This window comes from Falco naumanni, chromosome 8 (genome assembly GCF_017639655.2).
Source record: "Falco naumanni isolate bFalNau1 chromosome 8, bFalNau1.pat, whole genome shotgun sequence".
NCBI lineage: Eukaryota > Metazoa > Chordata > Aves > Falconiformes > Falconidae > Falco > Falco naumanni.
Genome location: NC_054061.1, coordinates 47,364,892 through 47,388,442, shown reverse-complemented (window position 1 = coordinate 47,388,442; position 23,551 = coordinate 47,364,892). Strand labels below are relative to the sequence as shown.

At 42.1% G+C, this 23,551-nt stretch overlaps 2 protein-coding genes across 2 annotated transcripts in view; both read left to right on the top strand.

Moving 5' to 3' along the window:
• PDE11A (phosphodiesterase 11A) overlaps positions 1-18,186 on the top strand; it is a 135,233-nt gene extending 117,047 nt beyond the window's left edge. Inside the window, exon 20 of the mRNA XM_040604409.1 lies at positions 12,832-18,186. Coding sequence (XP_040460343.1) covers positions 12,832-12,993 — 162 coding nt within the window. The 3' untranslated portion in view covers positions 12,994-18,186. The remainder of the gene's footprint in view (positions 1-12,831) is intronic.
• Positions 18,187-19,199: 1,013 nt separating this feature from the next.
• On the top strand, positions 19,200-21,934 carry LOC121093020 (tetratricopeptide repeat protein 30B-like). Its single transcript, XM_040604772.1, has one exon. It carries the CDS (start codon positions 19,396-19,398, stop codon positions 21,385-21,387), a length of 1,992 nt encoding a protein of 663 aa, XP_040460706.1. The 5' UTR covers positions 19,200-19,395; the 3' UTR covers positions 21,388-21,934.
• The last annotated feature ends 1,617 nt before the right edge of the window (positions 21,935-23,551 follow it).

The following is a 23,551-nucleotide window of genomic DNA, read 5'->3' as shown; positions in this document are numbered from 1 at the left end:
GCCAAGCCTTTAAGGTCAGTGACAAATGATTTGTGGTTTAACCTGTGTGCTGTTTAACTTGGAGTTTACTCATTTAATCATGCTCCTACACTGACTGCATGGGTGTATAAGCTCTCAAGTACTACTTTATTAAGGCAGTAGATGAACAGAATAATGCTTCTCTCTTTTTGGATTAAACCAGCTTCAGAATTTGACTTGCATAACATATGCTTCGCCATTTTAACTTTTTCTCTCTTATCTGTATAGAAAGCAGAGCTACACGAGCAGGATGGTAAATGGAAAATAACACTATAGAACTATTTAACCGTCAGTGTAACTGTGTCAGCCAGTCTTCCTCTTACTCAATGAAACAGTGAAATGCCACTAAAGACTGCCAGTTTGGCCACTGATACCTGAGAAAACATGGGGATGTTCTCACTAGGCTTTTTTGGGGAACTGCAACATGTCCTCCCTGTTACCTCTGTACCCTAAACTGCCTCACATCTCCAAGCAATGAGCAGGTCAGTGATGATACAAAGCCAAGAGCTGGGAAGCAGGTACCAGCTCCCATGGTAACATTAAACTGATGGACTAGCTTCCCTGCACACAAACAAAAATGGATTGGCAGTTCCTTTTCATTTTATAGACCAGATATGTCACCAGTAGCGTGTGAGGCAAGAAGGATGATGTGCTTCCCCTGCCCCTCTGTACCTTGTGGGATCTGAGGCTGCCATGGTGGCAATAATGAAGGGGGTGCCCAGCAGCAAAGGCAGCTCCTGTTGTGTGACATGGACAACATGCCCTTGTGTACACAGCGAGGTGGGCTGCTGCTTTGCCAGTAAATCCTGTACCTTTCTTAGGTGGGTCTTTGTTGTAATGAAATAAACTAAACCTCCAGCTTCCAAACAATTAAGGCAAAGCAAACACAGAAGAAGAATATAAACCTGTATTTTTAAAATACCAAAATCATTTTGGATAATATGGGGAGAACTGACTTCGGACAAAAAACTCTTGTGGTGTTCCTTTCAATATAATAGTTCATATTGCACTAGAATGCATATTATACCAGAATTCATGATTTGTAATAGCATCTGTAATCCAAAAATGTACAATAAAGCAGGAAGAGCTGATAATCAGCCCATCCTCTGCATGAGAAGACTACATCTGAGCACTAAAGCTCTGGTTAGTTAGCTCCATCTTAGCAGGAGATCTCTGGGGAATATATTCACATCTGATTTCCCTGCTTTCTGCTGTCTTTGCATCATGCTGTGCAGCTATTAGCCTGCTGCTCAACAACTTAAAAAAGAGACACCATCAAACCTGGAAGTCATTGCAGCACCAGCCTTAGGGGTAAACAGAAAACTTGATGTCATAGTATCACGCTGCGGGAGATTCTCTCTTCGCTGTGGAGCCAAGTTTTAATTTTCATATGCAGCTTAATCAAACCTCAATACACATCACATCAGCAGTGTATTCAGGCATTGTAAATCCCCTGTTTAGGGCCAGCTGAACACTACAACTATGGCTAAGTCCCAGATACTTTTTTTTTCCTTCCTGATACAGTCTTTAAAATTCTCGCCATTGTAATACGTTGTGGGGACTGCATGTGGGGAGAGAATGGGTTACATCATTACAAATGCAGCATAAAGAGGCAGAGTGGCAGCTGACAAATTAGTAAAATCTTAGTGGTACTTATATAGCTCACTAGCATAGTGCTTATAAGAACCGTATGTTTGAAATAAGCATTTGACACTTATTTTGATGACAAAATTACATTAAACCATAGAGAACAAAATCAAGGCTTCTGCATATAGGTTTTTTCCATACTAGTGATCAGAAGTCCTGAATCTGTGTGGTTAGATCTTAGTATCCAGAACCCTGAAGGGAACTCTGTGGGGAATGCATGTGTCCATACAGACACAGTTGCTACAGCAGGACCTAATGCTGTGCTCTGAGTTATTTGACACCCACACTGTAGAGAGAGACCCAGCAACCAGTGAATGCTGGCAACTCCTGTTAAAGTCAGACAGATCAGCAGAGTCCCCTGAAATTCTCTTTGCTCAGAGTAGTTCCCAGGTGTAGGCTATTGGCAGCTGTGGATGTCAGAAACATGCAACAGAGAAGGAACATCACAACCCAGACTTCCAGGAGCGGTCTAACACCACCCAATGCTGCTGACAGTACTATAACAAACCATATCTTCTCCACAGTCCAAGTGTAAGAGCTAGGCTACATACCAGAGTTACAGCCTTCTAGCCTTTTTTTTTTTTTCTCCATTCTGAAACATTCTTTGGGGAAATTTGGTTCTACCTCCTCCTTACACATCTGCTCTGTTCTCTGCATTTCCTTAAAGTAGCTCAAGACAACTCACTGTGAGGTGCAGCTCCTATTCCAAGTAAAGGATAGTGAGTCTCCTTTACTGGGAAATGTGTATCACATCCCTCTGCTTACCTGGATGGAACTGTTTCCTGATTGGCCTCTTTCTGTCGGAAGGTTTACGAGTGACAGCAAATCGTTGAGATCTGTGCTGCTTCCATTAGCAATCCTGTTTGACTGCCCCTTGGAATGCCTGCCAACCCAGAAGAAAAAAGGTCAAAGATATACAAAACATGCTACATCATAAGCAAATGTGGAGCTTGAAGCTGAATATAGATATATAATGATAGCTGGGTATATATAAAAAAAAACCATCCAGGAATTATGCACAGCTATATTTCCCATATCCAAGTGTCTAAATCCAAAACTTTTTTACATTTGCTCTGTAAGCCTGACTGCTCTCGGCACAAGGCAAGCCATGACTGTGCTCCCTTGCTCTCTCCCACATCTGCTGCTCAATGTGGGAATCAAGCCACCTCCAATTTCAAAATACCTTAGTAATCAAATCTGTTTCCCCTCACGCTGGCGATCAAAGGTTTGTGAGGATAAAACCTTCCCAATTTTTTGTTCATTGCTTTTTATTACACTTGGGACATTATAATTTTATTGAATTTACTTTTTTGTTACTGTAGTAATCACTGATCAGAGTATTTTTATGTGACAGTGGAGTTTTTGCCTTGAGTAGCTGAACAGCCATCCATTTACTCTGAAGCTCTGATTTTAGGGGCTTTAGTTACGCTTTACTGCATCACACTTGCTCTTCATTCAAAAATGCCAGCAAGAAAAGCATTCATCAGCAGAGATGAGAAACAAGCTTATTAGAATAATAATTTCTAAGGAAAAATGCATTTTTTTGAACTGTAGAGCATTTCAAATCTACTAATGCAGCTTCAGCATGAAGTAATCATCCCCTTTCTTTGTTAGAATGTTCTATAAAGGGGAAGCATATGCAATTAAGGCAGAAAATCTAAGACATCCCACTGAAAATAAAGCACCGTGGCTTCACTGACAGCTGTGTTCACCACACAGAGTATTCTGTACCTATTTGAACGTACATGTTTGTGTAACCAGAAACAGAATTTTTTGATCATGAAGAAATTACCTCTCTGACCCTCCAGTACAGAGATGCTAAGAGGTTCAACACAGACAGACTTCTGTCCTGAACTTCATGGTTTGCATATACCTAAGGCAGAATCAGCCACAGATTTTTCCCAACTCAGATTAGATTTCTCTGTGGGGAGCAGACAGAATAGGAAAGTGAAGATCTTACTCTTTTTAATCATTATTTTTCTCACAAATAACATCAAAGCTTCAGCAATTCACGTCAAACAAAAGATGCTAACAGAAGCCCAGCTCTGTTCACAGCATTGTTAGGCAGAGACAGTAACACTATGAATAGCAGGGCCAAAGGCCATGCACTCTGCTTCTGGGCAGATAAATACATAGTCAGGTAGTCAGTGACAATGACAGCAGCTATTTAAATTTAAGGGAGATGGCTTTGTGGAAGATAAAGAAGCTCATGGCTTTTACAACTTATGCGTGCCTGAGATTGCCCTGCTCACCTCTACCTTGGTGCTCCATTGAACTGCTCCATTTTAGTGCTATTTTTAGTGCTATTCAAGATTTTCTTGGGTATTGAGAGCTTTAAACATATAATAGTATCTACAGAGGTGAATTTGCATTACTCCATCCAGGATTCTAGGGGGAATCTGGGAAGAGTAGAAACATTTATGTTTGGCCTAGCAAGTACTTTAAATATTTTGAATGGAATGTGGAGGGACAAAGTCCTTCTTTATCATGCTGTTTGACGTACTTAGAAAGAAATCTAATCACTCTACAACTCCAAGAGTTCTAATATGCCTGTCTTCCTACAGAAGACAATGTCTGGCCTTGTAGTTAAATCTATCTTTAGATTTCTGTCTTTAGATACAATGAGGTAGCTGCAAAAGCATATATTCTGCTTGTAAACATACATGAAATGCACAGGGTATCATAAATGGTAGAGCCCCTACAAAGCATAGAAAAAATACACAGAAACCTCCAACAATCATGGCTACCTCTGTGCTTTTAATTTCTCTGGTTCAAGAGTTGACTTTGATACATGACTTGGAAGTGCCTATGCACAAACAGTGATTTTTTTTTTCCCCACAAGTGTATTATGTAGTTACAATTACAAAGCAGGAGATTAACCTTTTAATATTCCTTTGCAGAGAAGGAGGAAAAGGTATGCTTTAAGAATCGTGCTTATACTGCTATGTCCTGACACAGCCTTTCCTCGGTTACTGCTTCTACCCCCCTTCCCTCATTGCTTCAACTACAATTTTATATGAGGAAATATTGTAGAAGAAATTCGGGGTCTGGACCACTCCTCTAGAAGTCCTTTTCCAGAACAAAACATGTGCAATAGTCCTCACTCAGGCAAGAGTCGCTGGACGCAGCCAAAACAATTACTTTTTGTTTCAGATATTTCTGTCCTCTCTATACAGTCAGAATTTAAAAACTCTTTAAATTATTTAATAAGGAAGAGTTTAGCTGTATGAACATTTTGGAAATGGCTTGCTGTACCCACCATTCACCCATATCTGGGACTGTTGGTACAGAAGTCAGAGCACTGCTGTTCTATTTTTAAGTTTGCATCTAGTCAGGGGGCAGGGATAGCACTAGGCAGTGAGCTGTTCACTCACAGTGAGCAATATATAGACATTCCCTGAAATACATTCAGAAGTTATTAAATGTTTTAAAAAAAGAAAAATGGAACCAGGCATAAGCTATTCAGAAAAATGTGTTCATAGGAAGCAATTTGATCAGCTCTGTGTGATTCTCATTGAAATCAGCTTTTCCTTTGTAGCATGTTGAAGGAAGAACATGATAACTTTCAATAGATCCTAAAGAATACCATAAAGATGTACACTTTTGGCAGGGCTTATTTCTGACATTGGATTTGGACACAGAGTCAGAGATAATGCATCTATGTTTCCTGGGACTGCCTGGCTGACAAGGATTAGTAAGGCAGATAGGCTCAGGATGCAGCATGTGAGACGCCATGGACAGAGGCTGCACAGACTGGCAGATCAAATTAGTCTCACTTTCTGTTGAAATCCAGGGGGTAATATTATCCAAGAAAGAGCAGGTGCGACACATTCTGCTGTGTTTGTAAGACATTTGCTTCAGAGGAAACTTAATCAGGCCAAATGCTAGTGCTGTGCGGAGTCGGTAGCTAAGGATTACATTAGGAATAAGGGCTTGTCCCAGAGAAAGGAGATTTTGGCACTGCAGAAGGATCTTTCTGTAACCTTGAAATAGGAAGTCAACTAGTTCAGCACTTTTGTTGCCTTGTTGCTTGTCTACTGATTAATCTAAACGAGGCCACCTAGGATGATTTCTTTTGAACTTGAAGACTCTGATACTATGACTGTATTACAGCTTCCAGTAACGGAATAAGCATCAGTGAACTGTTTTCTGCCACTTTTGTATTAACAGAGAGAAAAGGTGAAGAAGACTTTTACAAGAAAGAAAAACTAGGAAAAGAAGAAAAAATGCTTTTATTTGCAATTCCCTTCTAAGTCAGTCACTATTTCACAGTGTAACATGAAAAGACATAGTTCTGGTGGTTTCAGAGCATCACAAACATGTTTTTTTACAATGGGGACAAAGATCTCGATCCTCTTTTTCTGTTTCTTGAGAGCAGGGAAGGATTCATTTTGCTTTTGGAAATTAACAGAATATTATTTTTGCTGGAATTTTTGTAATTCAGGAAGATTATTGTTGAAGCATTGTATTACTATCAGCAGTTTTAAGAATTTACAAGTTTTCCCAAATTGCTTTAAAAGAAGAGATAGCAGATAACAGAAACAAGTACTTTTTCCTCTTCAAACGAGTACTTCAACTTACTTCTCAGATAGTCATGCCAAAAAGGTCTTAACTGAAAGGGCAAGCCATCAACAGAGATGCATGGGAGAAGATAGAAAAAACATTATTTGCCATTGACTTTAGTGAAGCTAAGCTTCACTCAAGGCTTTCAGCCTGATTTGCAAGAAAAAGCGAATAATTCATAATACTACGATTTCTGTTGCTGTCTTATTTAGAATTATCTGCCCAATGTGTTGCGAAGGACATGCAGTCATGTATGGAAATGTATATAAAGATCTGAGGAAGTAGACTGAAAAGTTGGCAGATAAGGTGGAAGAGACAGCCAATAGAGGGAACTCAAATCGTACAGCAAATCTGAAAGAAGATAAATGGATAATTTAACAGCCATTCAGTTTTCAAGAAAGACAAAGCACAAACTACATTGCATCAGAAAAGGAGCAGAAATGATGATGGATGAAACGTTTCAAGTAAGTGTTTAACACAACAGAATCACAGTTGCCTGCAGAATTCCCAGCTGAGGGCAAATTCAAAGAACTAAATAAGCATATGAGACTGATACGGTTTGAAGAGTTTTTCAAAATCTATTTAATAGCAAAGCAGAAGACATTGATCAGCTGCTTGGTTAAAATGTTGAAGGAAAAGAGTTAGAAACATTCTGTCTCTCACATGCTTTAGACATAGACTCAAAACCATAAACAGCAGAGCCAAATAAGAAATTGTTTATGAAGTAATAACTCTTCCTCTTCTGAGCAAACCCTTGGTCTCATGAAATTATTATGAGCAAATGAATCATTTGCAACTATAGCAACACATCAGTTGAGCTACTTCAGTAGGTACCCAGTCCTTCAGTATTGCTCTCCCTTTGATGGCATAGCATGCTTGATATTGGTCAGAGCACATTTGGCTACCAGAAGCTCTACATATTTTCCTTCCTGAAGTACCTGACACATTTTACCAGTGGAGGATCTTGCTTTATAATCATCCCTCTACAGTGTGTGTGTTTACTTACAAAGGAGTGCAGCATTACTCTTGCTAGTGTACCATCACCAGAAAGAAGCACGATGCTAATTCATAGTGGAAGATCTGAACACCTGTTCATGTATTAGATCCCTTTCCAGGCTCAACCGGCTTCCTTCTGCACTGCTAACAATTTCTACAGAGAAGCTAAAAGAAACTCCTGTTTTCCATCAGGGAAGTTAGTAGTACATTCATTTAATCTAATCACATTTTTAGGCATCAGAAAAAAATTCCCTGGCAGAAATGCACAAGTAATGCACTGATGCATTATGTACTTGATGACCTGGACCTCTCCTCAGTAAGCCCTAGAAGGAATAAACAGTTTCCTTCAACAATGGTGTATTGCCATAATATATTTTCCATACACTCAGCCCCCTCACAAATACAGTATTTTTTTCTGGAACATAATGATTAAACATGGCCCTGAATCAGTAGGGCAAATAATTAATCCATATACACACATAGTCAGAGACTGAGACAAGTTAATCCCTATATCTTCTCTGTATTGCTTTATCTTCTGTATTCTACCTATAGACAGTAGAATTTTAGCAGTCTTTTTGGTTTTAGTACACAGGCATATATACAGCAATACTTTTGGGTTTTCAAAACAACTTCCATCAAGGAATTGTATTATGAAGACCAAATCTGTGGATGACTGCAGTACAGGTTCCCTTTTATCTGAACTAATCTGAAGTTCAAGGACTTTCAGATAGATGGCTCACCTTTGGCCTGTCTATTCTCACGTGAAAGCCGCTTCAGCAAAACTCAGGAGTCCAATTCAGCTTTGCTGTAACTGGTCACGACTCCCCTGACTTCAGCAATGCTTCATATGCTTACACCAGGTCTGAATTTATCCCTACGGCTTCTCGGTCACTAGTCCTCCCTTCCAACTCAGAAACTGCCTACATAATAAAAGTGATTCATTAGAAACCACTGGGTTCCAAAGTAGAGTGAACACTGAGACCTATAACTTTTTGATATGTGCTCAGTCATAAAAATGAATTTATATGGTCTTATTCCATAAACTCACTTTACAAATATTAGACCCGCAACCATACTTCCATGAGCTGTAATCTTGTCAAAGCTCATAAGTTAAGCAAGGTCAAAATTGGTCAATATTTGGATGAGAATCTCCAGGGGCAGAAGTATACACTCTGGAGGTCCTGCAGTGTTTGTAAGTTAGCCCATACTGTGCTCCTCTTTAAAAGGATTTGGCATTAGAATACAGCAAAATGTATTTGCTTTAGCTGTACTTTAGACTCTGGCCGCATCTGTGCTCCATCTCAGCTGTTTCAGCTAAGATGCTTTCCCAGAGATTAAAGTGATACAGCTGATAAAGTCTTCTCCCCCACCACCACCCTTCAACCCAGGAGACAGATCTATCAACAGATGCCTCCACTGCTACCTACCACACTCTCCCTGAAGAGACTTGCTTTATCTAGCAAAATATACCTAAGAAATACCTCTCTATACCCAAGAAAAAACACACTTCCCTCCTTACCTTCTCCCATAAATGGCTTCCTCAGAGGATCTCATGCTCTCCCCCTTTTGAGCTCTTCCTTCAGGCAGCCCTGCACCTCTCCCAGGTGCACACAATATATTGTTAATTGTACCAGAGGAGCTTATATGTAAGAGGAGCTACACCTTGTGAAAGTATGCTGTGGGCAGAACAATACAGAGTCACAGAAGACACCTAAATAATTGGGGGTGGTAGGAAGAAGTCAGTGCTACACAGTAATTTTCTGAACAACACCTTAGTCACCCATCTGAGGTAATATATGGACACAGAAGGGAACTGCAAACCTGCCTGGCTTTTCCTAACGCGGGAGCATGCAGCTGCCAGCGTAACTGCTTTTCCAGCACGTTTTATCACTCTGCTGTTAACAACAGCTTTTACAGTAAGAGGGATACAATGGGAAAGGTCACCAATCCTGTACCAATCGCCGTGTAGCAAGGCAGCTGCATTGCAGTGGAAGGACTGCAAGTGGACATCATCGAGGTCCTGGGCAGAGAGATGGGAACTCTCCCAGGAAGGGTTTCCCTCACCGCTGTGCACGGCTCACTGCCTGCAGCTCACTGCCTGCCTGCTGCACCAAGGAGGGGCAAGGAAAAGGGGCATTTCTGGACCTAAGAGTTTACGTGGCTGTATCCCGTGTCAGACAGCTATTGAAGACCAAGCTCCTTCCTTCTAAAGCAAATAATAAATTGGGCGTTAAGAAGCTGGATACCAAATTAGAGATCACTAGCAAAGCTGTTCATTAGAGGCATGCATCAAAAATAGTGGCATGGAGGAGCAGTACATCAAGGGGTTCTCATGCAATAAAATGGAAAGTAAAAAGTGCAGCCAGGAGGTAGAAAACCCTGACTAGGCTACAGCCAAATAAACTTAAATAGCTCTGGGAATAAATTGGTGGTTTAATCCGGATCAGGAACAGGTGCTATGAATGTAATTCAGTAAATGGTAGAGAGCCTGCCAGAAGGGAGAGAAATGTGTTGGTTTCGAGATAATTTCCCAGAAGCTTCATAAAAGAAAATTGATTACTGGAGTTTAATAATTAAAACAGGGCCAGATATATAGTAATCAAATGAGTTTTTAATTACATCTCAAGCAGAAATAAAATCCAATTTGTGTACTTTGTATCAGAAGAGTCCTACTGAAATGCTTTGGTAGCTTGGAAAAAATAAAATAAAAGCTAATTTCCATAGGAATTATAGTAGTTGGTTTAATTAAAAGCCTAGATCAGAATGAGAGAGCCCCAAAGTGAAAGAATACTAAACACAGAAGCAGTGGTTTAAACACCAAATCAATGTCTGAATAAAGACATTTTATAGACCAAGTGCAAAATCTGCACTGTCAAGAATCCCTATCTAAATTACTGTGTAAGAAAATAAAGTTTCTTAAAATTACACTATATATTTTGTGAGTATTTCATTGAATTAATTGTTTGTGCTTTAGTAAAAATGAGTATCAAAGACATGGTTTATTCTTTCTTAAATACTCCTTTATTTCATCAAAGTTAATGTTATTAGTTAACTATTCTTGTAATTTATCTGATAACCTCTGTGCCCCTGGGTTATTAGACTGTAATATGCACTTAGGTATATATTTCTAAGAAATATATGGACTTAAAATGTGTCTACAGCTAACTATGAGTTAGAGTGATTGCCACAGAACTGTGTGGGTACTTCTTGAATCCATTCTCAATTTACCTGGGCTTCTGGTCTCTGCTGTAGTTAACGCAAAGTAATTGATTCAAGCACGCTCAGTCCTCCTGGCACTGTACGTGAGAGGGCTGTCTCCTACCATAAGAGCATGGCATATGCCTAGGCCTGGAGGGACAGGCACAGCAGTAGGTCATGCCCAGACCTTTGGATTTGTTAGCTGGCACTAGGACTGAAAGCATCACGGTCTTGGGGTCAGTCTTGGCAAAAAAACTGCACAGAATGGACACAAACATAGCCGAGAGCTGCACAGCCACGCTGAGTCTACTGTCCCAATGAGCTCCTTCTCCTTCTCCTATGCTGCCTGTGAGAGGTATATGTTGCTGGTATAGCACTTAGGACAGGAACAACCTGTACTAGATTTTGGGCTTACAGATCCCGGGGCTGACGAGGTGTGAGTGCACAATGCCATCTTTGTGCTTAGAGATGTTTGACATATGCTGATTTTTAAACACGAGTTTAAACACCGATTATTTTTTTTTTTAACATCTAAAGCTTATATTGGAAAAACACTTCACAGAAACTTTTTCAAGATTTAAGAAATACCATCAAGCTTAACTGCCAGGGGATGGATACTGGCTTTGCACAGAAAGGATCTGATAAGTTGCTGTCAAGAGTTGAGTATCTAATGTGCTGCCTTCTAGGCACAGACTTGGCAATGATAATGCAGATGCTAATGATAACAGCAGTGAGCTTTTCAGGTATTTTCAGGTGTTGCTAATGTATTACTGACCCTCTGTTTCGGACTCGCTAAATCAGGTTTGAGGAATACACAGTGGTCTGAAATAAAGAGCTAAAAATGGGGAACTCTGAGGCACAGTGATGGGAATGTTACAAATCCACGTCCATTCTATCAAATGAATGGCTATCACAAGCAAACAATACTGTATGTGGCAGAGACTGCAGTAAACTCTGTCTCTTACCCCAGGCCCAAGGTTGCAAAATTATCTGCCCAGTCTGTGCTGTATTCTAAAGAAATAGTTTCAAGCAGATTTGCTTCAAGTTCCACTCAAACCAGCTTCTTACTCATGGCGTGATTTTTCAAAAGTGCTGAGCCTTCATATTTCCTACTGAAGTCAACTGAAATTGCAAGTTTTCAGCACATCTTAAAATCAGGCCATTAACCCTTAATTATCATATAATAGCTCAATTAAAAATCTACCAAGACTTACTTCAGTAGCTAACCAAGCTCCCATGGCTTGCAGACTAGCTATAAAAAAATCTAATTCTTTAGTGGTGTCTGGGCTCTGGGGACCAATAAAGTGGTTGCTGTTAACCCTGCTATTTAAAGCAAATAATGGAAATTATCAACTGCAAAGGTACCTGCTTCCCCTTTCTTTTCCTTATAATTCTGTGCACTTCTAGAAGAACAACCTTTTCTGTCTTCTTTTATTATTTTTTATCTTGCACTAACCCTGTATTTCAAATTACAAATACATATAGTTTCCATGCTATCAGAGAAAGCATGACACCCAACTTTCAGCAAAACCTGTTTTTTGCTAATCAAAAAAAGCAGAAAAAGAATAATACTCCTCTGTGCTGAAAGGGCACGTTACATGACCGCTTGGGAGGTAGCCGGTTAACCCTTTCTTCACACCCAGGTTCTGCTGTTACTGAGGTTCTGTGTCTCTTCAGTGTAGGCACAAAGCCTACTGAAGCACTTGTGGTCTTTCCTTATAAGCATTTGATACTAAAGGGGAAAGTGAAATTAACTTCTTGCAAAGGTGTGCAGGAATCATATAATTTTGAGGCTGATTCAAAGCTGGCTGAAACCAGATAAAAGATTTTTACTGGCTTCTATGAACTTTGGACTGGGTATGTAGAAAGGAGGTGATTTCAGTGTAACCTAAAAAGAAAACACTTCTTTTTTCTTTCATTTTGAGCATACAAAAATGGATAGGTTTTTTTGCCAGCTTTGGAAAGCACAGTGCTGTTATTGATAGGAAATAAGAATCTAGCACTGGAGAGAATCTGAGGGTTATTTCAGCTTTGTCCAGCTTGTCATCCAACCACTGGATGTCCTGCTTATAGATGCCAGCACTTAGGGGATGCCTCAAAAGGACTGTCTTTAAGGATTACAAGGCTAAAGTAGTTGAGCAGCAACTCTGCCACATTATGTGTGCTTTTTCACATTTTTGGTGGCTTACTTAAAAGCTCAGGTAAAACAAGCGAGATCGATACAGAGATCTCAATGGAACAATAAGCTTTACCTAGACAGAAATTTACAGCTGGCTGTGAGGAGGGTGGAGGCATGGCACAGATTAAAACTCTTGGTATCCTGTTACTCCCTGGACTGTCCATCAAAGGAGTGGACATACCAGCAATATTTTTTCTCTCATCCTCTTATTTTTCTTAATCTTCTTCTAGTGTCTAGTGAAGCTGAACGTGAAACTGAAGCCTATGCTGGACTCCGTGGCAGTAAATAGAGGTAAATGGGAGGAGCTGCACCAAAAAAGGCTTCCTTCTCAGGCAGCATCCTCGTCCTCCTTTTCCTCTAGCTTTCCTGTGTCTCTCAAAGACATAAATTAAGCCTGCAAATGTCAGTGTTGCTTTACGATAAGAGCTGTCTGAAAGGTTTTCATAAGCTTAAGCCCACCATTTTTTCAAGAAATGCTTTCACAGACATGCTTAATTGATTGGATATTATCTTGATGGCGGCATAGTTTGCTTTTACTGGGAAGCTTAGTGGGACTGAAAGAAAGGCCTGTGGTGAGATTGCGCTGGTATCTGGAGCGACACGGAAGACTTAGCACAAGAAGCATTCATTCAGCTGCACTACATTTCAACTGCTGCTGTAAAAATCTGTAAAGCTGACAACAGGCTGAAATATAAGAACTTACAGCTTAATGAAATTAATAATACAGAGTAAAACCGGGATGCAAGCTGGTCAAATCATATGCAAGGAGCTGCAGGAAAACAGAATAGTATGTAATTACATTGTTGTTTTGCATCTCTTCAGTACATGTTATGAATCAATTATGCCTGCTTTTGTGATGTTCCTGTCTCACTCTTCCCTGCTCTTTTATGCCTGAACATTCTGAAAAGCCTGCTTTGTATTCTAAAGAAGTATTTTTTTACAACAAAGCTTCTTAGTGATTGATCAGGGCCTTTAGAATTGCCTACCTTTGCTACATTTAAAAACAAACTTTATTATCTTTAAAAACACCAACCTGTCCCTGCTTCCCTAGGAAATTCATATTAACAGTGCAGTAAATTTCTCAGCAAGGGGAAGTTTGCATAAAGGCAAAATATTGCATTGTAATTTTAGAGGGTTTTTTTTCTTTTAAAAAAAGCTCTTTTAACATATTCATTTTTTAAAAAATTACTGTGTCCCGTAAGGAAAAGACTAATGGGCTTTAATGAAAGTAGAATACAAATAAAAAAAGAAATCTGTTGCCTTGTGCTTCAGGTTTATATTACATTGAAAAGTTGACCATGGGTAAGACTTCCTAGTATAATTTCCAGTTGAAATTAATATTTTGAAGTGGTGGAGAGGAAGAATATCATCATACCAGACCAACTACCTCTTACTTCTCTTGCAGTTCTTTCAGTACAATTTGAGATGCTATTATGGCTAGCACAGCCAGCACTAGTCAAGGCTCACATGTAGACGTCTGTAGAGGTGTTCATAAAAATCTAATCAAACATGATAGGTCACAAAACCAAATGCATCTGTTTCTGTGTGATGACGCTGGTATTACCTGGAAGTTGGTCTCTTTCCATTAGTGCAAAGATCACTAGCGTAGCAAAACTATGATCTATGATTTGAGAGTGCTTTCTCTGCTGCATGACCGGTCACAAGAGAAGTCATGTTGCAGTGCTTACGGGTTCCCATTCATAGGGGAAAAAAGCCTTTGTACTCCATGACAAATGGGATTCTAAATATAGGGCTGTCTGGCAGCAGAAATTAAAGCTGAATTCAGCTTAGTTTTACACCTGTGCCAAACTCCATTTACTTTAGTGGAATTACCTTGAACTGGCACCAACTTAATGGAAATCAGAATCTAGCCCAGCTGACCAGATGCTAAAAAGAGCTTTCCTCCTTTCTAAGAAAAGTGAGTCGTTAGCGCCTTTGAAAAGCTGACTACATCTGTCTGACAATCAAACAGAAACAACAAATCTGCTGATCACTTAAAAAAAATCACAACAAAACAAAAACACTCTGTACCACTAATCATGTGTGGAAGAGAATAGCTGGAAATTTCAGTACCATTGCAAGCCAATCTGTTAGTACACAACTGAACCACATCACTTTCTCTAGCAGAAAGAAGCAGGGAAGGAGCAGAAACGCAGACTGCACAGCAGTTAATACATGCACCAAATGGTAATGTTTCTGCTATTATTTTACCACTTCTTTCCTCCCTGAATAAAGACAGATGCAGGATAGTAAGCAGGAAGCTTTGTAAGCCATACAAAACTTACAGCATGTACTTTATGGGAGAAACGGTACTAGGAACTGACATAGTACTGCTGGCAGGTACACACAGCTTTCCTGAATGTTGGTATTGCATATTGCTAAGTACAACGTAATTTATAGCGCATACCCTACAGCTTCCCCCAAGGTTGAGTCTCCCCTTATTTCCTCTCCTTTTTATTGGCTTCAGTGCGCTGTTGCCCATGGCAACACCCACTGGCAGGGATGGGGATTCAGCACCACCGCAACCTGACATACAGCTGAAGCTCTAACAATGTCAACCATCAATCAAGTGACTGTTTGTAATTGCCTCCATCTATTTCTCCTGTCTTTCGGTATCTTTGCTATTGTGGGTCAAAATTCAGAAACTGCTGACTAATGTTATGGTTCTGTTCCTCCATCACAAGGAAGAAAATGAGAGAGCACGGCTAGATCTTTATCAAATTATTCTCAGGCAAAATGAAGCAACCCCACTGAAACCAGAGGGGCACAGTAGTGCATCTCAGAACAGCATCTGGTCTCTGAAAGTGATAGTTCAATCTTAAAAAAACCCAACCAACCAAAAATCTTATACTTTTTTTAACACTTAGCTTAGGAATCAGCTAGAGACTTGCATTTTTGAGAGAAAAAAAATTTTTTGTGGATGCATGAGTAAAGAAACATATTCCAAGTTTCTTATATTTTAAGATGGTGGAAAACTTTCTAGCTAGTGCTTACAAGCTAGATGTAATTTACAGAAATTTGGTATAATGTACAAAAATTGTATACGCTTTTCCTTATTTCTGACATGGAAACATTTTCCCAGTACTTAAGTCAGTTTTGCCAAATTCTTCCAAGATGTGTACAGGAGACATGACTCTGTATGTTATTAAATTGATGTTCCCATGTCTTTTACTTGTTTCCCTGCCCACTGCACAAGGAGAGATCAAAAGCCATTGAAATCAGCTTAGTTCTGCAAGCGCACATAAAACACAGGTCCACAAGAGGAGAGAACAAATCAGAGGGCATGTGGAGAAGAGGACAGAGACATTGTTACCCAGGACAGTGCTAGCTAGTAAACTGCTGCTTGGCCTTTCCCTTGAGATGCCCAACACATCTGGTCTGCCTCAGCAAGACAAGTCATCGCTTATTTGCCCCAGCTGGTAGTGGAAATTTGGCCTTGGATGAGGGTTCTAGCATTTACAATTACAGCGCTACGATGTAGTGAGCATGTGGAGCACCCGTAGGGTCACTGAGGCTTCATTCTCCTCCCAAAGGTGCTTCAAGCTCGTTGAACAGCAATGCCTTTTTCCTAGGTGTTCTACTGACTAGTGCTAACCTCAGTCTTGAGTTTCGTCAGGTTTCTTGTCTCACAAATTAGGGGCTGTGAGGTCTCACAGGAGCCAGCCAACAGCCCTCACCTTATCAGCAGAAAATATCAGCAGAAGACCTGGGTCTTCATCCCCATCCTCAACAACAGTTCAGGCCACGCAGTAATTCCACTTAGTATTCCTACCTGTGAGGCCGCTTAGCAAAATCAACCCTTCTGCACACACAAAAAATATCAAAAAATAAAAACAAATAAAAAGGCATAAATGCCCTAGCATTGCATAGTGTAATCAGGAAAGAGCCTGACATTCAAATCCTGCTTGATTTGGAGCAGGCTTTTGAACTGCAGGTGCACCTTCCTCACCAGCCTGTGAGGAGTCACAAGGCTGGGCTTGTCACCTGCCCTCCTGCTGAAGCTCCCTACTTGTGCTCAGCAAGGAGATGGGACACCTGCTAGGTACAGCCCCAATTTCTGCTTCACTCCTGGGAGATGCACAGAGCAGACAGGCTTTGGTGGCAGAGCTCAGGACTTCTGGATTAAGCTCTGGATAAAATCTTTCTGGATTAAAGTGCTCCCCTGCAACATGACACTGTGACCCCACTGGAAAACCAAACACTGTCCAAGGCAAGGAACACCTCAGGTAGAGGCTCTGCTGTTGTTCAGACAGAAGGGTTTCCCACCTCCCAAGAACGAGACATCCAACGCGTGTCTTTGGCCATAATTCAAGCAGTAAAATCAGACAGTTTCCCCTAAAAGTGCCCCACCATTTTGCCTTTCTGCCAGCCTGGGACCTACAGACAAAACAGAACAGCTTCATAGCGTGACTGAGATACAGACATCTGCCTCTCTTTGCTCCTGCTCCAAAACAAAGTCATGCTTACAAGGTTAGGCAGCTCACAGAAGTTTAAACTGGATGCCTCACCTGGCAGTTGGACAGTGAACTCCCCATGCATCTCTGTCACAGCCAGCCCCTACTATTTGCAGGGCCAGAGATCTTGCTTAGAAGGTCATTAGTACGTTTTTTGCCCTGCAGACAATAATGGCAGAGTAGATGAGTATGTTTCATTTTAGCTCAGGTATTCCTTCAGATGGTGTCCTTGGTACAGCAGCTGCATTTTTCTAGACTGGTGACCTTGCTAATTGATCCTTCTTATAGTGCACTGCAATCTCATAATGTGCCTGTAGTTATCAACAAAGCCAATAATAATATTCACAAACTACTTTTTGAAAACTGCAACCAGCAGTGCCTAACATAATTTGTAATATTTAGACAAATCAATCACAGTGGAAAAACAGGAGAGTTTCAGTCTACAGGCCGAATACTTACATTCCCTTCATAAAAACAAAGAGTCTCGGTTACTAATACATCATTTATGCATTTGAGTAAAATTTTAGAACAGGTTTATTTCAAGGTTATGTAAAACATAACAGACCTTCCAATGCTTAGAGTGTTCTGAGCAGGAAAACATAGACCAAGCAGGTTCTTTATTAGTTTTGTCAGAGAAATGGAAGATTTTAAGAGCAAAATCATGTGAATGGGTTCTAACGTAACAATGAGGTGGGAGGTATAAATCTGCTGAAATTAGACACTCCAGTGATTTCCATCATTTGAATGTGCCAGTACTGAAATACATACTGTATATTGCTTGTTACCTTTTCTTTCTTGGATTACTTTGTATTTAATTACTGATTTATAAGCATGTTAGCCACTGCATCTTACAGTTCTGTGGGGAATACCATTATAAGCACTGAACCTTTGCCTATGGGAAACAACTGCCACATGCACAGAAATACTGTGTGTATGTTCTAATGCAAGTGAATCCTACATAGTTTCAAGATGTGTAACTTCAGACTTCTGCATCCTTTTCGCACTTTAAGACCATTACCCTCATTGTTTTGCTTTAGTAGATCAAACAATGCTGATGCAGCTTTTTAAAGCATGTTTTTGAAATTAACAACTTGGTTTTATTGATCTCTCTAAAAAAATATATTAAATAATTTTAATGGTTTGCTGTGATTTTTAAAAAAAGTATTTTTCTTTGAAAGTACCTTGTTGGGATGAATAAGAGCTGTATCAATTGATTACTGAACCACACAAACAGAGGACCAGGAAAACACAGGCAACCGAATGGCCAGATACAATCACTGAAACATGATCTTGCAGCACATGTTGCTGGGAGCAAACCAAACTTCACTGGGTACACTTGGCATTAATCTGGAATGACTAGGAACCAAGTCTGGCTGGCAACTCTAACAGCACTATTTACAGAAATTAGTTTGTGATACTGGATGTATCATTGTTCAGTAGAAATACTGGGGGGGGGGGGGGATACCCTCCAAAAAACAATTATGTTTTGAAATAGTTTCAGAGAAGTTAGAAATAATTTTAATTTTTTTAAAGCTGCAGGAAAGCTGGTGTACCGTACTAAGGTACAAACATCCGTCCTTCCATCACCCATAACGAACTTTGGATCTCAGTAGGCTGGGAAGGGAATGTTTCACATTCAAGAAGCCCAAGACATCAATAAAATACTTAACAGCCTGTGTCCCAGAACTGTACGTTTATCTTGGGGCCTGCTTTTGGAGTGCCACTTCCTGCATAACCAAACATTCAGCGTAACATAGCACATAACACAGCATTCAGAAGTAAATCAAAGGGAGCTGAATTTGATTTCACACTTTCCAGCCGCGCGAAATACTGAAACGGGACGCACAGGAGCCGGAGCCCTGAGCCGGTCTGGAATCGTCACTAAATGGCCCGTCTCACTGCCCGGGACGTGAAACACAACAGGGAACAGAAAATGGCCGGCGCACGCGGCTCCCCGCCGGGCCCCGGCTCCCCCTGCGCGGCAGCCGCCCCGCCCCTCCGCGCGTGGCGCCGCAGCAGGCCGCCTGGGGGCGGAGGGCGGGGAGAGCGGAGAGGCGCCAGGAGGGGTCGCACCGCGCCCGGCGCCCACCCCCGAGCCCGCTCCCCGGCCGTGAGGTGGCGGGGCCCGCACACGGACGCCTCAGCGGCGGGCACCACAGCTCCCGCCGTGCCCCGCGGCCAGCCGCCCGCCGCGCCGCCCGCGAAGCGGCCGCTTCCGCTTCCGGCGTAGCGGCCGGGCGCGTGGGGCGTACTTCCGCTCCGGCGGCACCCGTTGCCACGGCAGCGAGGGGCCCGGCTTCCGCTTCCGCCCCGGCGGCAGCCGTTGCCGTGGCAGCGGCGATGGAGGCCGCGCCGGTGCCCGACGGGCAGTACACGGCCGCGGTCTACGGGCTGATCGGCGGCGGGCGGTGCGGGGAGGCGGTGGCGCTGCTGAGCCGCGAGCTGCAGAAGAGCAGCCGCTCGCGGGCAGGGCTCTCCCTGCTGGGCTACTGCCACTACCAGCTGCAGGACTTCGCGGCCGCGGCCGAGTGCTACGAGCAGCTGGTGGCGCTGCACCCCGAGCTGGACGCGTACCGGCTGTACCTGGCGCAGGCCCTCTACAAGGCCGGGCTCTACGCCGAGGCCCTGCGGGCCGCCAGCCCGCTGCTGGACCTGCCCGCCTACCAGGGCCGGGCCCTGCGCCTCCAGGCCGCGATCCACTATGCCCAGGGCGACCTCCCGGCGGCCAAGAGCCTGGTGGAGGAGGCGCTGGCCGCCGCCGCAGATGGCGGCCCCGGAGCGGCCGAGGACCCCTCGGAGAGGGCCGACGCCGAGATCAACCTGGGCTGCCTGCTGTACCGGCAGGGGCGGCACGAAGAGGCCAGCGGCAAGTTTGCCGGCGCCATGCAAGTGTTGGGTTACTACCCTGAGCTGTCCTACAACATGGCGCTGTGCTGCTACGCGGCCAAGCAGTACGCCCCTGCCCTCAAGCACATCTCCGACATCATAGAGCGCGGCATCCACCAGCACCCAGAGCTCAGCGTGGGCATGACCACGGAGGGCATTGATGTGCGCAGCGTAGGCAACACTCTGCTCCTGCACCGCACGGCCCTGGTGGAGGCTTTCAACCTCAAGGCGGCCATTGAGTACCAGCTGCACAACCTGAAAGCGGCCCAGGAGGCGCTCACAGATATGCCGCCAAGGGCTGAAGAGGAGTTGGATCCAGTCACGCTGCACAACCAAGCGCTAATGAACATGGACAGCCAGCCCACTGAAGGGTTTGAGAAACTGCAGTTTCTTCTGCTGCAGAACCCCTGTCCACCAGAAACTTTTGGAAACCTGCTGCTTCTCTATTGCAAGCATCAGTACTACGATCTGGCAGCTGATGTGCTGGCAGAGAATGCCCATCTGACTTATAAACTGCTCACACCTTACTTGTACAACTTCTTGGATGCCATTATTACTTGTCAAACTGCCCCTGAGGAGGCTTTTCACAAGCTAGATGATTCAGCAGGGACAATGACTGAGCAGCTGAGAAGGCTCACGAAGCAGGTACAGGATGCTAGGCAAAACTGGGATGATGAAGCTGTAAAAAAGGCAGTTAATGAGTATGATGAGACTCTGGATAAATATGTGCCTGTCTTGATGGCCCAGGCAAAGATCTACTGGGACATGAAGAACTACACAATGGTAGAAAAGATTTTCCGCAAATCAGTGGAGTTCTGTAACGAACACGAGGTGTGGAAGCTCAATGTGGCTCACGTACTCTTCATGCAAGAGAACAAGTATAAAGAAGCTATTAGCTTCTATGAGCCGATAGTTAAAAAGCACTATGACAACATTCTCCATGTTAGTGCCATTGTGTTAGCTAACCTCTGTGTCTCCTACATCCTGACAAGCCAGAATGAAGACGCAGAGGAACTGATGAGGAAGATTGAAAAGGGGGAAGAGCAGTTGTCCTATGATAATCCTGATAAAAATGCCTACCATCTTTGCATTGTCAATCTAGTCATTGGTACCCTCTACTGCGTGAAGGGAAACTATGATTTTGGTATTTCAAGGGTCATTAAAAGCCTGGAGCCGTATAACAAAAAACTGAGCACTGATACGTGGTATTACGCCAAACGGTGTTTCCTATCCTTGCTGGAGAACATGTCCAAGCACATGATCATGCTACGAGACAGTGTTATTCAAGAATGCATTCAGTTTCTGAAGCAATGTGAGCTGTATGGAAGAAACATCCCAGCTGTCATTGAACAACCCCTTGAAGAGAAGAGGATTCACAGTGGAAAAAATACTGTTACCTATGAAGCCAGGCTTTTGAGGGCGCTGATGTATAAGATTATTGGGTAGGCTGCATAAATGGTGTTCCTGTACAGTAGAAATGAGAACTTTGTGTCTGTTCTTTTCTTATGCTTGTGAGGTTATGCTTGCCCTGCTAGTCCATACTGGCATGTGTTTTTCTTGATTGCTTACCTTTAAAGATTTTGTCCTATATTTTAACAACATTCAGTGGAAAATACAGTATTTGTATGAAATTAACCTGCACCAAATAACTAGGAGCATCCTCAGCAATCTGTCATGTTAAATACACCTTAAGGTATGTTGACCAAGAACTTCATTACAGAAATACCATAGGGTTTTCACCTATAAAACATTTTATCCTTCTGAAATTTTGACCAAGTTTCTTTTCATTAGTTGACAGTTGAAAATAAGTTGTTACCCATCTCTTCTAGCACAGAAATTGAAGAAACAGAGTTAATTCCCTAATTTCTGCCTGTGTCTGAAATTTTTCTTCTGTTTTTTCCAAGCTATTTTTAATATGCTACAGACCATGTTGATAGTATATTGAAACATAAAAAATAGCTTTATAATAAAGTATCAGTCCTACAAACATTAACATTGCCTTTTGCTAACTCAGTAATAATGCATGAATGTTCTGGCAAATTGTATAACTAATACAGGGATCAGGAATATATTCCAAGAATTATATATGAGGAGGATATATTAGGATGGTACCTCGGTTTAGGTCTACCCTTGTAGTAAAGTTCATTATGAATGGACATAACTGGCTTCAGAGACACTGCTCAGTACTGCCCCTCAGCATCTGCGACCCCCAGAGTCCCTGTGCCTGTGCCACCTCAGCGGCAACTGTTGCCCTCCAGACTTGTTTGGTAAGGTGCTTACTTAACAACATAGTCCTCCATTTGCAGCCTGGCCTGCTCCTTTAACCCCAATACCATTCTTAGAATATACCAGTCTATGGTAAGAGACCTTGTGAATGTAAAATTGTATTATTTTCCATATTTCTCAAAAAAGCATGTGACTTCCATTTCATGCAAGGCTTGCAACTTCTACGCTTACATGGAAAAAATTCACTTCTCAGTTTCCTCCTTGTGTTACTGTTCCTGCATCTCTTAACACCTCTCTGAAACCTTGTTTATCTGCTTAATTCATTTACTTGGCATCTCCATCACACTGGCATCAGGCAATGCATTTTCTCCACAACCTTTCCATACGTTTTCAACCCTATTACATGTTTCACAGCTAAGTGAGGCCAAAATACCTTTCAGTGGTTTTATGCAGTTGGGTTCTGTGCCCCTGTGGCTGCTCTCCTTTTTGTGTATTCTGCCTTCTGAAGCAATGCATGACCTGAAGTTTTTTAAATAAGGATCAAAGATCTGTGGCTTTAACTCATTTGCTTACCTTTCATACTGGTTCCCTGAAGAGCTGTCAAGGGGTGAGTTTCTAATTGGGCTCCATGTCCCTCAAAATCCAGTTTCTATGCTGTGGTTTACCTGGAAAGAAACAGGACACCATTTTTCAAGGCTGCTCTATTATAAAGCAATAGAATGCTTAATCCTTCCACAGAGTTAGTGGATATAGGGACTGAGCAGGTCTGCAACCATTTCAACATACAGGAAGTCAACTCTGCTTATCTGCTGGGACAGAAACCTGTCAGGGCCAAGCATATCTGTAGCTAAAAGAAACGGCTGTGGGTTAGGTAATGTTACAGTTAACCCAAAGCTTCCTATAACAGTAAAGTAAAATCAAATTTAACACTGTCCAGAATGGGAAAATATTCTAGAGAGGCTAGAGAGCAGGCAGGAGATGTGGCAAGGTGTCCTAGAGAGGCCTCCATAGCTTATTACTAGTCTGTAAAGCCCCATATTTCCCACAACTGCTTCCCCACGAGGAGGAAACCCGTGATTTCAAATTTTGTTTACCTCCATGAAGCACAGCAGTAGGCTGCAAAGTACATTTCTAATGTACAGTGGAACTGTATTATATATTATGTAGCATAAACAGGATGACCTTTAAAAAAAAGTTTTTAAAAGTCATGCCACATAATGGCATCTGAAGTGCAGTAATGGGCAATGACTCAGGGAACATCAGCCATGTATTTAATATTCATTGTGCATATTCTGTAAAAGTCAGTGCACATTTGAAAAAAAAAATTTACTTTGCAAATCTTGCAAATGTTGAATGCCCTCTAATGGAGAGCAATTTAGAGACT

What these genes read in the sequence shown, in the direction of transcription:
- LOC121093020 (XM_040604772.1), top strand. Translation starts at nt 19,396, where the DNA reads ATGGAGGCCGCGCCGGTGCCCGACGGGCAGTACACGGCCGCGGTCTAC.